Source organism: Dasypus novemcinctus, chromosome 14 (genome assembly GCF_030445035.2).
Source record: "Dasypus novemcinctus isolate mDasNov1 chromosome 14, mDasNov1.1.hap2, whole genome shotgun sequence".
Lineage (NCBI taxonomy): Eukaryota > Metazoa > Chordata > Mammalia > Cingulata > Dasypodidae > Dasypus > Dasypus novemcinctus.
In genome coordinates, this window is record NC_080686.1 from 36005772 (window position 1) to 36022127 (window position 16356).

The 16356-nt window shown below is 36.3% G+C and overlaps 1 protein-coding gene across 26 annotated transcripts in view; it reads right to left on the minus strand.

Annotated features, from left to right (window-relative positions):
* The window catches only part of STAU2 (staufen double-stranded RNA binding protein 2), a 330295-nt gene that overhangs the window by 109087 nt on the left and 204852 nt on the right, over positions 1–16356 (minus strand). For 17 of the 26 annotated variants that reach the window (XM_071207866.1, XM_071207860.1, XM_071207865.1 and 14 more), the window contains one exon: positions 3997–4304. In XM_071207866.1, the coding sequence (XP_071063967.1) occupies positions 3997–4304 (308 nt within the window). Of the gene's footprint in view, positions 1–1401; positions 4305–16356 lie in introns of those variants that run through there. The other 9 variants (XM_071207878.1, XM_071207879.1, XM_071207874.1 and 6 more) reach the window with 1 other exon arrangement.

Genomic DNA, 16356 nt, shown 5'->3' on the forward strand with positions numbered 1-16356 from the left:
ACAGCCTAGATGAAAATATGGGTTCAGAAGTGACACAGAAAGTTATGTTTCAAGGACAAATAAAAAAAGAAAGAATATTTCTAGATGGGAGTATGTATGTATATGCATGATTTCTTTCTCCATGTTGTGTTAGAAGGCTACAAAATTTCACTTACATTAGTCTCTTTAAAAAACGGCAATTTCATTATTCAAAAAAATGCTGCAAACAGCCACTTTGTTTATAAATGTAAGAATTACAAAATATGAGTTATAGGCAATTTAAAGAAGAAGGGAAAGGAAAAAGATTGATTCTCACAGACTCAGGAAGGCTCGAGACCCCATTTACATTCACATTTTCACCCAAAATCTCAACATAATCCATACTAAGATCATATTCTTAGAAGAATTCTCTAACTATAAAAGAAGTCTGCATTATTATATTAAACTACACAAAAGGAGATATATCATTAAAACATACTAAGTCTGAATTGTATTCAAAAAGAAAGATTTTAATTAAAGTAGACATTGCAAAGTCTTCTTGACATTTTCATCTTCTGGAAATGGCACCAACATCTAAAGCCCCTTTCTAAGACACTCCTTGATTTCACAAAATAAACTAAATTATAGTTTAACTAAGATACCAATTAAGTGCTTTTTAATATTCTTTTTCTTTCTTTATATTCTTTATGAGGAAGAAAAACCCTAGGTTATCATATTTCACTCTGAAGGTTTCTCAGGTAACACCTCTCAATAGATGATGGTCCTAAGGAGGGGCACAGAATAGCAAATTGAAATTAAATTAATCTAGAAAGGATACTTTACTAAAATCATTCATTTTCATTTCCAATCTCATCACTTTTCTAATAACTCATTTAAACAAATGAGCTGCTTGCATTTAATTATACAAAGACATTTCTAATACAATTAGTATGTAAAAGCATTTTAAAGATATAAAAACGTAGAATAATGCAAATTACAACACAATGAAGTAAAGTCTATTTCAGTTCAAATGCAGCATTTCAAGAATGTCTTTCCCATTATAACTTTATACCAAGAGCTAAATGATTTAGAAACATTTTGATATTGTAATTAAAGAGTGCCAAGGCATGCATCAAGGAACCCTGAAACACTTACGATCTGACTTTAATTTCAAATGAGTTTTTATGAAATGTGCAGAAGTTGTAGAATCATACCATACTGTGCCAAAGTCTGACATTCATAGAGCTAGTGACGTTTTTTTTTCTAAAAAGTGATAAAACAATAACGTTCAAGTCTTAAAAGAGGATAATTAAAATGAACTCAATAAAACTTCAAAGAAATAAATACTCATTTATGACAGCAAACCTTGCTTCTAAAATATTTAGATGAGTCCAAGCACGGATAAAAGAATTAATGGGAATGTGCAAGCATTCAGTCACATTCTGCTCTGTGAAGTCAGCTTTATTAATAATTGTTTTACATCTATAATCATTTTAATAATTTTGAATTTAAATAACAGATGTGAGCTTAATACCTACATTGTGATAAGCAAATAAGCTTTCCATAATTTATAATTTTCGAAGACTGGGTAGTGAAAAAATGTTGAAGTTGAAACAACTTAGATTTCAATACATTCATATATTTTTCACTTTGTAGTACAATATAGCTGTCACATACAATGGCTCTGATAGGCTTAAATCAAATTTCAACGGCCAAGAAGTCTAAAAGATTACAAAACATTCAATTAGCAATAATTATCTGTTCAGTATGTACAATAAGAAAACAAAAAAATACTAACCTAGAAACACAGAAAAAGAATTTATTGTATTTTAGTTCCAGAAATAAAAATAACAGAATAGCATGTAATCCATAATAAGCCGGTCCTAAAATTTCTAAGCTATAGTCCAAATAAAACATTTAAGAAACAGAAACAATCTACATGTTTTTCTAGCAGGTAAAACATACCTGAGAAAGTTACCTATAACTAGGCTTTAAAACTCCTAACCACAAAGAATCTTCTACTGGGACATCATGAAGATACTGTGCTCTGCGCCTGATAGGATACTAAGCCATTTCCCCCAGAGATTTTGTTCACTGCTTAGCTGCAGGTTGCGATGCATCAGCAACACGATATTTCACGTCAATACCAAGCTCATTTGACCAAAGAAACACAATGTTGTTTTAAAACAATCTGTTTATATTCATTAGTATGTAAAAATCACAGTACACAAATGTGGAAATGTTTAACTCATCCATAAATAAGAGTATAAGCTTGAAAAAAGGTCTAAGCAGTCAGCCCGATAATGGGGGAAGCACACTCCACATTGTGGCTAAAGTCAATGTATTTTTAAATTATAATTGTTGTCATTGTTGAGACTTAGCAAGTAAACACAAAAAATTAAGGCGCTCTTCTGGCAGCGAAATTACATCTACCATAATAGCATCTCTAAACAAGAATTAATTCGGAATTTGAATGCAATTTGTGCTTTGCTTCTATAAAAATGAAGTGTTATTTCCAGACATTTCTAAATGACTAGATTTGTAAATAAGCAGTGAATATCTTTTCATCAGAATTTACTTCTAGTTCATTCTGTGGATATTACAGATAGACTAAACTTATTTAGCTTTTTTCCAGTACTTTAACTGTATGAAGCAAGGTCTTATTTTTTTTAAACAGTGATTTATTGTAATTCTTAAGGTAAACAACAAAAACAAAGTCTAAAATTATAATTTTAAATTAATTGTTTAAAATTTCAGATGACAGAGCCAAGAATCATTAACAGCTTCTTTAATTTCACATTAATTTCCAATTAAAAACACTAACAACTACCTGGCAATAGAGTTGGAAGAATCAGGTTTCTGTGAAGGAAAACAAAAAACATGCAAAATACTCCCCAAAACACATGATGTTCTTTCTCATTTTATAATCTAAACTTGTAAAATTTTTATAAATACATGATCATTCTACACAATACAGAATTTCTAGAGTATTTCTAATGGGAATTACAGTTTTTGGTCTTAAGGAAGAAGACTATGATGGAAACAGGGATGAAAACAGTGAAATCTGAGGGAGGAATACACTCTTTCTACAACAAAAGCACACTGCTGTTTATTCAGTCAAGTTAGTGGTTACAGTTTAGAACATGATTTTCAAGGCAACTAAGAAATCAGAACACAAGGTGTATCACCTTCTTAGACGTAACAATTCTTTTAAAAGCTCCGGTCTATCCAAAAAAGGATTGTTTTTAGATGTTATTTTTTTTGAAAAGGGAACAAATAAATAGAAAAAAAAGTTTCCATTCCCAAATTCACGTACACAGGTTAAGTGAGCTATGAGCTAGTTTTAGACTATGCAGTGATACAGAACTGTTGGTAACCTCTGAGGCAGATGCTACTCTACACAGTCCAAAACACGATCTAGTGAAACAAATCCATGTTTTCATGCCTCAAACAACTAGAAAGCATTTCATTATTGTTCTAATAACATGCTTAATTAACTCCTCAGGTGAGAGATCTCTAGGACGCTGTATCTTAATGCTGTATCTGAAGTTTTACTGGAAATGGAATGCCAAATCCTAAATTGCTATGAAAGCAATCATTAGAAAAAATAAAATAAAACCTAATGTAAAAAAGAGGAAAAACTAAGAACTAAATACTAATACCAAATGCCTGAAGGTAGAATTTTTGTTTGTGGAAGACAGTTTTGTACCCAATCAAGATCAACCAGAAGACAGAACAGAATAGAGAATGAAAATGTTAAAGGGTTTTGGAAAAAAAGAAGAAAAATAAAAAGGAGGATTAGGAAAAAGGAAAATGAAGGAGACCCAAGCTGCAAAGGAATTACTGGATAGGTTGGAAATATGAGAAAATGAGGCATGTGCATGGCTCCCTGCTTTCTGTCCTCTGTGTTCCTAATAATTTACCATGTTAAGTGGCATGTAGACCACACTAGAAGGCAAGAATGAACCTTCTGATGGATAGAGAGGAAGGAGTTGGGGCTGAGATGCTTTGTTTTTTGTTTTTGCTTTTAATTCATACCTGAAAGCCTTGAATCCTTGCTAAATATTCCAGCTGTTTTGAAGGCTGTACTGGAGAACAAGGGGGAGGAGGAGAACTTCCTTTTAAACCTATGGCTTCGGCTGTAGGAGACGTTCCATTCATAAGGAGTTCCCTGGCAATTGTAGCTGAACTATTCGATGTGGGAGATATACTGAAGAAAGAACTTGAAGGTTGGTTCATATCTTTGGGTGACAAATAGCCTAGAGTTGTGCCAGAGATTACTTTGTGGCGGCTGGCTTCCATCTCTTGATAAACATCAGGAGACAAATGAAGAATTCCTTTGGGAGCTATAAATAAAATAAAGGAACACTATTATTACACTTAATAAAAATACAAACAGATCACTGCATTACTAACACAACGATTTCACTTGATGGAGTAACAAACCAACAGAACCATTGTCAATCAAGCATCTTCTTCACACCTGCAGAAGAAACTGTACCCACCATTTAGAAGTAAATAATGTTTGCTACAGTATTTCTAAAATCAGATATTTTTTTAAAAATCCAAAAAAGAGAATTCAGTGGAATTTGTGTGTGGTAGAGAAGCTGTGGCAGGAGAATGGAAAGTTATGTGGGGAAGTACAAAAGGAGAGCAGGCTGGGAACATGCAGGGTCTCCACCTTGCAATGTAATACTTTATGATTCCATAAGTGGCATGAACCCCAAAAATTCAGTAATTGGGACATAGTAGGAAAAATTAAGGTTGGAATAATTCAAATCTCTTCCGAGGTACAAAAACTTATATCCAATGGGCCCTCCTTCCAACAAGGATGTGGCCACAGACAGCTCTATCCCTGAACATGTTAAAAGTTGACATCATCTTCTTCCCAAAACTAGTATCATCAGCTATCTTGCTTATCTAGTTAAGCCAACACTCTCTACTTGCTTAGTTACCCAATCTGGAAACTTGGCAACCAGGTGAGTCAGAGTTTCTAAGTCACCCACAATCAGTAGCTACCACATCCAGTCAAACACCGCTAGGATATGTTTTCTCAACAGTAAGTGCATTAGTTCAAGTCAGGCCACAGACAGATTCCAATATCAAGAGGAGTGACATGGGCTTGTAAAACCTATGAGGCATTTTTCCTTTGCCTATCATCTGTCTCAGAGATCTTTCACAATTTTTTTTTCTTTTTTAGGAGACACCAGGGATTGAACCTGGGGCCTCATATATGGGAAGCAGGTGCTCAACCACTAAGCCACACCCACTCCCCTTCTCTAATGTTCTTTTGATCATATATTAACAACTTTCAAATCATCAGATTACCACTTAAAATTATTGAAAAGCCATCACCTTTGGAGAATGTGCTCTAAGAAGTAAAACCCCCCTTGCTCTCATCCCTCCCTTCCCAACATCAACCTGACAAGCCGTGAGTGTTTCTCACCAGGGCTACTGTTAATAATTTCTAAAAAGTTTCACTCCTGCTAGTCTCCCAGTGTCTCTTTCCCAACATATGATCTATAATGCAGTCTCCAAATAAGAGGGTTTCCATGATAAATACATTTGGGAAATAATGCAAATTATATCACACACCTCCCTCTTGGGGATTAAAAATGGACATTAGCATAGTAAAGACTGAGGAGCCCAGCAGAACAGAAATCTATTCAACTTGGCTTAATCTAGGGCTTCACAAATTTACTGTATATTTAAGCTTTTTTTTACATAACATTAATAACATCTAAGTCTTTGGGAAATGCTAGAGGCTAGACCATCCTCTTAATATCTTTCAGTGGCTCTCCATCACTTTATCACAAAACTAAGATTCCTTAGGATGGCACAAAAAGCCCTCAATGGTCTGTCTGTCTGGCCCACACTTGCCTCTCTATCCTCAATCACTAAATCTTTCCATCAAGCCCCGTACGCCAGGCATACAGATACATTTGCACTTCTTCCAGTCCTCTGGGCTGTGGGAGGTCATCACACCTTTGCCTGTACTGTTCGGTTACACATACACATAATTGAGCTCCTACTGCTATGTTTCAGGATTTCTGCTAACCAATACTGTCCTGCCCTCAAGTCATGTTCAGTCGCCTGGAAGAGGAAAATGAGAAAGGATAGTATAATGTGAGTGCCTCACTAGGGACAGGGCAAGAGCACAGAGGGAGTGGAAAGGAGAAGCAGCAGGGAAGACGTTTAGAGGAAGTGACACCTACAGTAAATTTCAAGGGATGGAGACAAGTTAGTCAAGGAGGAAGAAGAGTGGAGGGAGTTGGATAATACGAACAGAGGCAAAGACTAGCATAGTTGTGTTCCAGGAACCTCGAACAGTTCCTTAGCACCAAAGCATAAAGACAGAACTGGGATCTGCAAAGGTGAAGCCGCAGGTAGGTAGAGGCCAGGTTCCAGGGGACTTTATCCCGATGGCATTAAAGCATAGAGTTTTTTGGTTTTTTAAAAAATCTAAGTAGTTTAAAATAATACATTAATTTTCATTAATTAATTAACTTATGGCTTTTCTTTATTCCTTTGTGTTAGTTGTAAAATTCTGTACATTAACATGTTAGTTTTATAATCAGGAAGAAATTTCAATATTTTTAAAAGAGAGGGTATATATTTCAAAAACTGCAGGTACAATCTCACCAGCCAGAGAAACTACTTTTAACAATGTTTTAAAGATATGTTTTTAGTTTTCTTCCCCCATGCACCATTTTATTGTTGCAAATTTGAAAAAAAAAAAAACAGGAATAATATATGATACTGTTTTTTAAAAAGATATACTATTAATTTTAAAAGGACATTTCACTAGAACTGTTTCTTTAAACAATTCCATATTGTTGCACATCTAATTTGTTTCTAAATTTTTGCAATTATAAACAACATTGTGATGAACATTGTTGCAATTAAATCTTTGTTCACAAGAAAATTCCATAAATCAGAAGAATTGCTAGTCCAAAGGATATGCATTTTAGTTTTTTTGACACTTATTAACAAAATGTCCCTGAAAAAGGCTGCACTAATTTCACAATCCCAAAGAAATATGTGAAGGTACCTTTTGTCCTATCTCAAGACTGGATATTAGTATTTCAAAATCCTTCCCACATATCTGTACTGACAGAAGGCAGGTCAGTGGTTGTCTGGGAATCAGAGTACAGGGAGTGATAGATTGCAAAAGGGTAAAAGGAAAATTGGGGGTGATAGAAATGTTTTTTTCATAGGTATGTAAATACATCAAAACTGACCAAATGGTACACATTACATGAAGTTTAGTATAATTCAATTATACCTCAATAAAGCTGTAAAAATATTTGTCAATTTGGTAAGTGAGTATGTCTTATTACTGATTTCTATCTTTTACCAGCTGCAAATACCATAAGTATCCCTTACTTAAATAATATCTTAAATGTTAGGATTCTAAATTCTATACTCAATTTAAGAGATCAAGAAACTATCAGCATTACTTCATATAGTAATTAGACAGCAGTAATGCGCTTGCCTATAGCAATATTATAAAGGAAGAAAAATGCTCTCTCAACGTTCAAGAGAGGCATTACATCATAGTATAAGAACATAGAGTTCAGACTCTCTTATTCTACAGTAAAGCCTGAGTTGACTTTTCTTCTTGAATAAAGAAGATTCCTTTCTACAGAGCTCAAAAATAAAATAATCATTGAAACAGTGTAAACACATAAGAATTTTGGGGTCAGTTACTGGATGATTTTCAACTTCAGTATCAGTAAGAAGCACAGTGTTTGGATGGGCTATAATTAATTTAGGTTTTTCCTGTTATATATAAGTTGTTTTTCAATAGGTTAAGTATATAGGTAATAGAATCAGAGAGTAATTTAGAGTCCGCATATTTAAGGACTTCTCATTTAAATTGCCAATTAAGTCTCCTAAAAAGCTAATCCAATTTATACACTTCTATTAGCAATGTATGACTAAGGTTGTTTTCGGCACACTTTTTGCTAAACAGGTCTTAGTTATTCTAAATAATTGTTGCCTCTCTCTGATACTCCACTTTTATCTTAATTTGATTATTACTAAGGATAAACATTTTTTTTCACGTAGCCCCCTTAGTTCTGTGCCCTTTTTCCTGTTCACTTTGATCTGTTTTGCTCATGGATTTCAACCACAACATTCACCTTGCTCAGGCTTGTTACATCCTATCTACTCATCCTCCTTCTGAAGATATCCTGAACCCATTCCACCATCATCCATCTTGTGTACCTGATTTTGCTTTTGAGCCTTGGCACATGGCTACACTGGAGATACAACAGAGGCATTGATCTAGTCCTGTATGTGCATTACCTTACTTAATTCTCAGGACCACCAAATGAAGCAGGAATTGTTTCTCCATGTTAGAGACAGAAAAATGGAAGCATGGGAGATATAAAACTCACCCAAGGTCATATGGATAATAAGTAGCGATGCTTGAATTTGATTTCAGGTAGTCTGACTCCAGAAGCAGATACTTCACCATTACATTAAACAGCCACAGGCAGCTAGATGGTATGTCCAGTCAGCCCAAACACCTTAGATAATCCAGGAAATAAACTCTCTGCCTGGAGGTTGCCCAGACTGGCTCCAAGGCTGACAAGTGTCATCATGGTTGTCCCTAAATGTTCCAGACCTCCCAAATCTCACTAAACTATATAAAATTTACACGGGATGCTAAAGGCCCAAACTTGCCAGGAACTGTGACATTTTACAAAATGAGAAAATGCCAGGTCACTGTGTCCTGTGTACGTGTTTTTTGCCCATGAGGTCTGTGCTCTCTCAAATGGGCACGTAAACCCTCTGGCATGCAAAGCCTCATGCAGCATGTTCTTGAAGCTCAGTTCCTATGGAAAGTAGTGTAGAGGGAGTTTGAACTGGAAGTCTCTCAAAAGCTTTTATCAAACATGTAGAAAACAAAACTCAGCAGATCCTTTCCTTTTGATTTTTACCAGTGTCAAGATTCTTCCAAAGAGGCTGAAGAAAAACATTTATGAGCAGCCAGTGGTATTGGGGATATCAGAACAACAGTAGCAAGAAAGAAAGTGCCACTGTACTGCTCCAAATGGTTAATGCTGGTACATACGGAAGGATTTCTCCAGAAATCTATGGAATAACTAATGGCACAGCCATTTCTTGGGAAAAAAAGAAGTATAACTTTTTATACCAACACTAAAAAGAAATTCAAACAGTATATTTACACAAATTGGCTTGGATTCTTGCCACAAGTATGTTGAACTAAATCTTTTGTTTATAAATACTTATATACCCAATACGAGTTAGGCCCTCTTCTGACACAACTGGGTTTTTTATAGCAAAAAATAATTTTTAAAAATTCTCAAAAACTGGAAACATGGGACTATTGTTTCATGACAGAAAACCTAAGAAAAGTATGAGCAATAACAGCATTATTTATCAGCCTTACAGTGATTTTTAAAAAATCATTTACATGAAAAACTGGTAAAATCCAGGGTCAAGTCTGTAGTCTAGTTAATTGCATAGTACTGAAATCAATTTTCTGGTTTTGAGAATGTATTATAGTTATGTATGATGTCACCATTGGGGCAAGCTGGGATGGGTATGTGCAATCTCTCTGTACCTTTTTACAACTTCTTATGACTTTAAAAAGTTTACAAAAACCAGTTACATGCAAACACTGTTCCCCAGCTCAGGGCTTTTCCGTCAGAACAGAGGTTCAGTGCTAGATACCAAGGTGGGAAGAGCTGGCAGCAGCACTGGTCCTGGAGATGGCACCGAGGACAAGCCGGATCTGCTTTGGCAATGCCTGTTCCTTGAGGTCTACAGCTTGGACCACTGCCTCAGGCAAATGTGTGGTCCTGGAGTCTCCACAATCTGGCTGCTGCCTGAAAGCAACAGAGCTCCTGGTGGCAGTTTGGGCCTCATGGCTGGTACTTTCTCAGAGGAGCTAGGAAATTTATTAGGTGGGAGTACATGTGACCCAAGATGGAGCCCACTGCCACACCACAGCCACCCATGGGGTTCAGATATGGGAAGAATCCATTCTCTGCATGATCCTTAGCTACTAGGCAGATCCAGTCTACAGATATCTCCTCTTCCTGCTGCCTGCTGTTGGGATCCAACAGAATAGGGGACTATTTGGACAGGACACATCCCCTTGCCTTTCTACTTAACACATTACCAACCTGGTCTTTCCAACTGGGTCCCATTTCTGCCTAATTTTTAAGCCAAATAAACAATACTTGGGGGAAAAAAAAATCAAAACCACCAAATGTGAAGGAAACCCTTCTGTGTTGGCTAAGAACAAAACAACAGAAAAAATTAAACAAGCAGGTAAAGAAAATTAATAGAAATTTCTTTGAAAGGTTAGTTTCAGAATCACCTTGGTAGATAGGGAAAATTTGGTATCATCCTATTCTATAGATAAGGGCCAAACTGCTGTGAATCAAAAAGCAGCAGCTATATTTTAAAAAAAGAAAGAGTCATTATTGAACAAGTCTACTAAATAGGGTATTTTAATGTGCTCAAAGCATAACTTAAGTCAGTGGGAAAAACTAACCTTCTTCTTGCCCTTAGAGTTGGATGAAAACATTGATATTGTTAATTTATACATTTTATTGGTCTTTTCCCCTATATTTAACATGATGTATATGAAGAGTTATTAATTTTGTGAGTACTTATGAATAAAATTACTACAAAGAACACAGTACCAAGAGGGGAACGCATTTAGTCCAATTCCAATCCAAAACAGGCAGAACCACAGGGCAAGACACGCACTATACCTTCAGAAGACTGCCCTGAATTTTTCAGCATGTCCAATGGCGGGGGTGGAGGTAGGAATGGGGGTGGGGAGGCACAAAATGACAAATATTCCCTAAAAACTAAAAACAAATGACAATAAGAGTAACAAAAGGTTTCTGAATATTTCAACTCATCTACTCCTCTTACCAATTTCTTAAGATAAATTTGTAATGAAATGGGAAATGCCTTTGGGAAGCTTGTTAAATGTATAGCTTAGCCAAAGAAAGCTGCTAGTCAGAGGTTCAAACTCAAGGTTGAATTGTTCCTTTTCCTTTAACAGAGGGAAAAAAGTATACAATGATAAAGAATAAGAATATGGGTATAGTGAAAACATTTACCATTCATCTTTTTTTCTACTTATAAAAAATCTTTATTTCTTTGTGTATGTGACATAAGTAATATGTTTATTAAAAATACATATAAGCAAAAAAGAACTCACACCATTCAGAAAGAAGCAGTCAAGTTACTGATATATGTATGTACATATACACACATAAACACGTAATTTGGAATTTTATTCTACATGTGTGAGCTGATACTTAATATGATGTTTTGTTACTTGTTATGTTTTATTTTACAATATGGAATAAACATCTCTCCATGCAGATTATGAAACTACCCAACTGAAAAACAGAGAATGGGCCAAAATACAAATTCCAATAAGATGTTGGTAAGAAGGAAATAACCAAAACAAAATACTGCCAGATAATTAAAAGTAGAGCAAATGTCAAAGATACATTAGAAAATGCTAACAAAAAGAAAGCAGATGCCAGATTTTAATATGAGACAAAAAATAATTCAAGGCCTAGGGCACACAGAGTAAGGATAGTTGATGCATGTCTTTGCTTCCAACAAATCATCACAAACTTGTTCCTTATTCTCCTTATGTCTTCCCTAAGTGTTTCCAACTCATCTACTCCTCTCATCATTTATTCAGGGTCCAAATGTGCAACAGGAGGATCCTCTTTAAATGGCTGGTCAGGTTGAACTAGCTCTCTTCTAAGAGTCCCTGCTTTCCAGCCTTCTCCACAATGGTGAGGATCTCCTTCTGCCTCCTGTGGTGCATCTTCCAAAGGGTGTTTTCCTAGCCTTTGATATGTTCTGTGGCTTTCCTTCATTTTCTTTGTGAAATTTTTGCATGTTGAGTATTTTTTTATTTTTTCCCTTTTTGAATAAATTCATCCTGACGAGATCTGGGACACTTTCCCTTTCTCCAGCAATAAGGAACTGCTACAGGGAAACAGGTCCTGGTCTATAAGCTACCACTCATCTTAAAGGGTAGTTTCACAGGGTTGTGTACGTCTGGTACATAACAGAAATGGCCTCACCTCTCAGCAGAAGGAAACCCATATCGTCCATCACAGCAGCCCCCAAACAACATGCCACACTACTCCTCTGCTAGCATCCCAGGTATCTCTTCCTATTCAATATGCCTTCAACCGGCTCACCAAACAGTAACTACAAAAATAGTCGTAGCTAAAATCCTTGCAGTCCGTACTAGATATCAGGCTTCTTTCAAATGCTTTGCATATATTAACTCAGTAATCCTCAGAACAAGTCTATAAAGTAGTGACTAAATTATCTCCATTTTACAGTTGAAGGCCTGAGGTACAAAATGATTATGCCTTGATCAAAGTTACAGCCAGTAAGTGGCAGGCACTTAAACTGAATAAGCACATGCAACTTTCCATAGAATAACTTTCCATAGAATAAGCACATGCAACTAATCAGTAAAGCAAGAAAACAAAGAACCAAACAAGAACCATTACTCTTTGCATCTACCTTTTCGTGATGTTTTGTACATCTAGGTTCTTGAAATATTGTAACACCATGACAGAGAAGAAAAACTGTCAAAATATTGAGCTTAATATGCATTATCTACTCTCTTAATTTCATACCTACTTTCCTGGCTCAATGAACCAGAATCTCACCTTGTATAGTAATAGAAGAGATGGAGATGTGGATCAAGGAAACAGTACTTTAAAAAAAACAAACAAAAAACAACTCCCTATGAAACTACCCTTTGAGAGTGATGTAAAAAATAATCTCTTTGCAGGAAGCGGATGGAGATCAAGCAGTTGGGTGCCCGCCTACCACATGGGAGGTCCTGGGTTCAGTTCCCAGTGAAATAAATAAATCTTAAAAAAAAAATTTCTTTGCCCATTTTCATAATTTTATGTGTTGTAAGGAAGTACTTTCACCTCCCTCCTCCATTTGGCATTAACAAGGCACCCCTTCCCCTTCCCACTTGGATGGTGTAAGGAGAGGTGTACAGGATGGTCTTTAACCATGACCCAGATACATGAGACCAAACCCACTGCAGTATCAGTTAGGACCATGTAGAAATATAGAATTTACAACTCCACCCAGCAATGACAAGGAGCTGCCCACCCCTCACGTGTCAGCAAAGGCAGAGTGGGAAACCTGGATTTGTATCCATATAGCAGTAATGAGGCAGCATCTTTCTCTTTCCCTGTCAGGGTAGTATCAGAACTACAGAAGGTTTAAATAAGACCCAGAGACTCATAATATGATATGAAAATGCCCAGGAATCAACAGAAAGTCACCAAGAACCATGAAGATATCAAACTGAATGAACAAAGGCAATGAAAAGAAGCCAGCACTGACATGATAAGAGATGTTTAGAATTATCTAAGAAAATTTTATAGTCATAAAAATGTTTCAATGAACAAGTCCAAGTAGGCTTGAATCAAATTAAAACTAGAAAGCCTCAGCAAAAGAATATAAAGTCTCAGCAAAGAAATAGAAGAAAAAGAACAAAATGGAAATTTTAGAATGGAAAAATACAATTAATGAAAATAAAAAGCTCAGTGGATGGGCTCAACAGAAGAACAGAGGAAAGTATGCATAACTGGAAAATAGGAATTATCAATCTCAAAAAGAGACAAAGGAGACTGAAGGGAAGAAAAATTAAACTGGGTCTCAGGGACTTGTGGGACTATAACAAAAGATCTAACATCTATGTTATCAGAGTTCTAGAAGGAAAAGAGAAGGAGGGCAGGGTGAAAGACTACTCAAAGAAATTACGGCGGAAAAGTCCTAAATTTGGTAAGAGACATAAAGCCTACAGATTCAAGATGCTGAGTGAACCCAAAAAGAAGAAACACAAAGAAATCCTTGCCAGGACACATCATAAATAAGTTTCTGAATACTGAAGATTAAAAAAGAAAATCTTAGAAGTAGCCAGAAAAAAAATGAAACCTAAACTTAAGGAAGAACTCATTGAAATGACAATGAATATCTTATCACAAACCATGAAGGCCAAAAGGAAGTGGCCAGATAGCTATCAAGTGCTGGGGAAAAAAAAAAAAACCATCAAACCCAGAATCAGGAAAAATATTCTTTAGAAATGAAGGGAAATCAAGACATTCACAGATGAAGGAAAACTAAGAATTTTTGTTAGCAGACATATGCTAAAAAAAAATGGGTAAAGGAAGTTCTTTAAGCAGAAAGGAAACAAAGAAGGAACCATGTAACATCAGGAAGGAAGAAAGAACATGGTAAGTGAATAGAACAGGATTTCTTTTTCCTAAATTATGTTTGCTGATTAAAGAAAAATTATTACACAGTCTTATTTGATACTAAATGCATGTAGAGGAAATATTTATGGTAATCTATTATAAATGAGGAATGGTAAAGGATATAACAGGAGATAAGATTTCTATACTTACCACTCAAACGTGTAAAACAGTACCAGTGTTTTAGTCTCCTGAATGCTAAAACAAATATCAATGGGTTGGCTTAAACAATGGGAAATTTATTGGTTTACAGTTATAGAGTCTAGAAGGCTTGCTCCCTCTTACGGTCAGTATCTTCTGGTTGGCCAGCAATATTGAAGTTTCTTGGGTTTTCTGTTACATGGCAATGCACATGGTTAGTGACTTCTTTGCCTTCCAAGTTCTGTTAGCTTCCAGCTTCTGGATGCTCTCTTTGTGGCCTTCTCTATAAGGCTTCCAGTGAAGCTCTGATTCAGCTGGGCCACAGCTCAACAGAAATAACCTTATCAAAAAGTCGTATTTATAATGGGTTCATACCCATAGGTATGGATTAAGATTAAGAACATGTTTTCCTGGGGTACATAACTTTAAGCCATTACAACAAGTAAACTGGAAAAGTTACGTATATATAATATTTAAGGCAATAACTAAAAAGCCTGAACTATAAAATATATGCAAAAATACTCTATATAATTGAAATGGAATTCTAAAAAGCGGTCAAATGACCACCAGGAGGGTATGGGATTTAAAAGAAAAGAGAGGGAGCAGATGTGGCTCAAGCAGTTAAGTGCCCATATCCCACATGGGAGGTCCCGGGTTCAGTTCCCAGTGCCTCCTGAAAAAACAAAAACAAAAACATAATAAGCAAAACAAACGAAAAAACCAACCCAGGGAAGCTGAGGTGGCTCAGTGGTTGAGCACCATCATCCCACATACAAGGTCCTGGGTTCAATCCCCAGCCCTGGTACCTCAAACAAAACAAAACAAAACAAAACAAAAATACCCCATAGAAATGAAAAATATAAAGGACAAATGAAAAGTAAAATAAAATGGCAGGTGTAGGCTTAATCTATCAATATTTACAAGTAAATGCAAATGGTCTAAATATACCAACTAAAAGAGATTGATAGAATGGATTTAAAAAAACATTACCCAACTACATGCTGTCTACAAGAAATTCACTTCAAATGTAACAATAAAGGCAGGCTGAAAAAGGTTGGGAAGTGGTTGTGGCTCAACTGATAGAGTGTAGCCTACCATATGGGGGGGTCTAGGGTTCGAGGGCCAGGGCCTCCTGGCCCATGTGGTGAGCTGGCCCATGTGCAGTGCTGTCGTGCACAGGAAGTGCTATGTCACACAGGGATGTCCCCCACATAGGGGTGTCCCACGCGCAAAGAGTGCACCCCACAAGGAGAGCTGCCCCGCATGAAAAAAGCGCAGCCTGCCCAGGAGTGACACTCCACACACACAGAGCTGACGCAACAAAAAAGGACACACGGATTCCCAGTGCTGCCTGATGGGAGCGCAAAAGGACACAAAAGAACACACTGCGAATGGACACAGAGAGCAGACAATGGGGGCGGGGGGGGGGGTGAGAGAAATAAAAAAAAGAAAATCTACCATTTAAAAAAAAAGTAAAAGGATGTGTAAAAACAAGAAATATATCATACAAAAATATATTTTGCATGCCAAAAGAAGACAGGAGGGGAGTGGATGTGACTCAAGTGATTGAGCGCCTGCCTCCCACATAGGAGGTCCTGCGTCTGGTCCCCAGCGCCTCCTAAAAAACAGCAACAACAAAACAAACAACAAGCAAATAAACAACAACAAAAACTTAGGGGAGCTGATGTGTTTGAGAGCCAGCTTCCCATATACAAGGTCCTGGGTTCAATCCCTGGGCTCTGTATCTCAGGAAAAAGAAAAAAAATCAGGAAAAAATAACCAGCTCAAAAGGGATCAAAGACCTAAATACCTAAATATAAAATTATCAGAATCCTAGAAAAAAATGTAGGGAATCATCTTCAGGACCTTGGTTAAGCAATGGTTTCTTAAGACTTTATACCCAAAGTACAAGAAACAAACAAAATAAAAAGGATGTCATAAA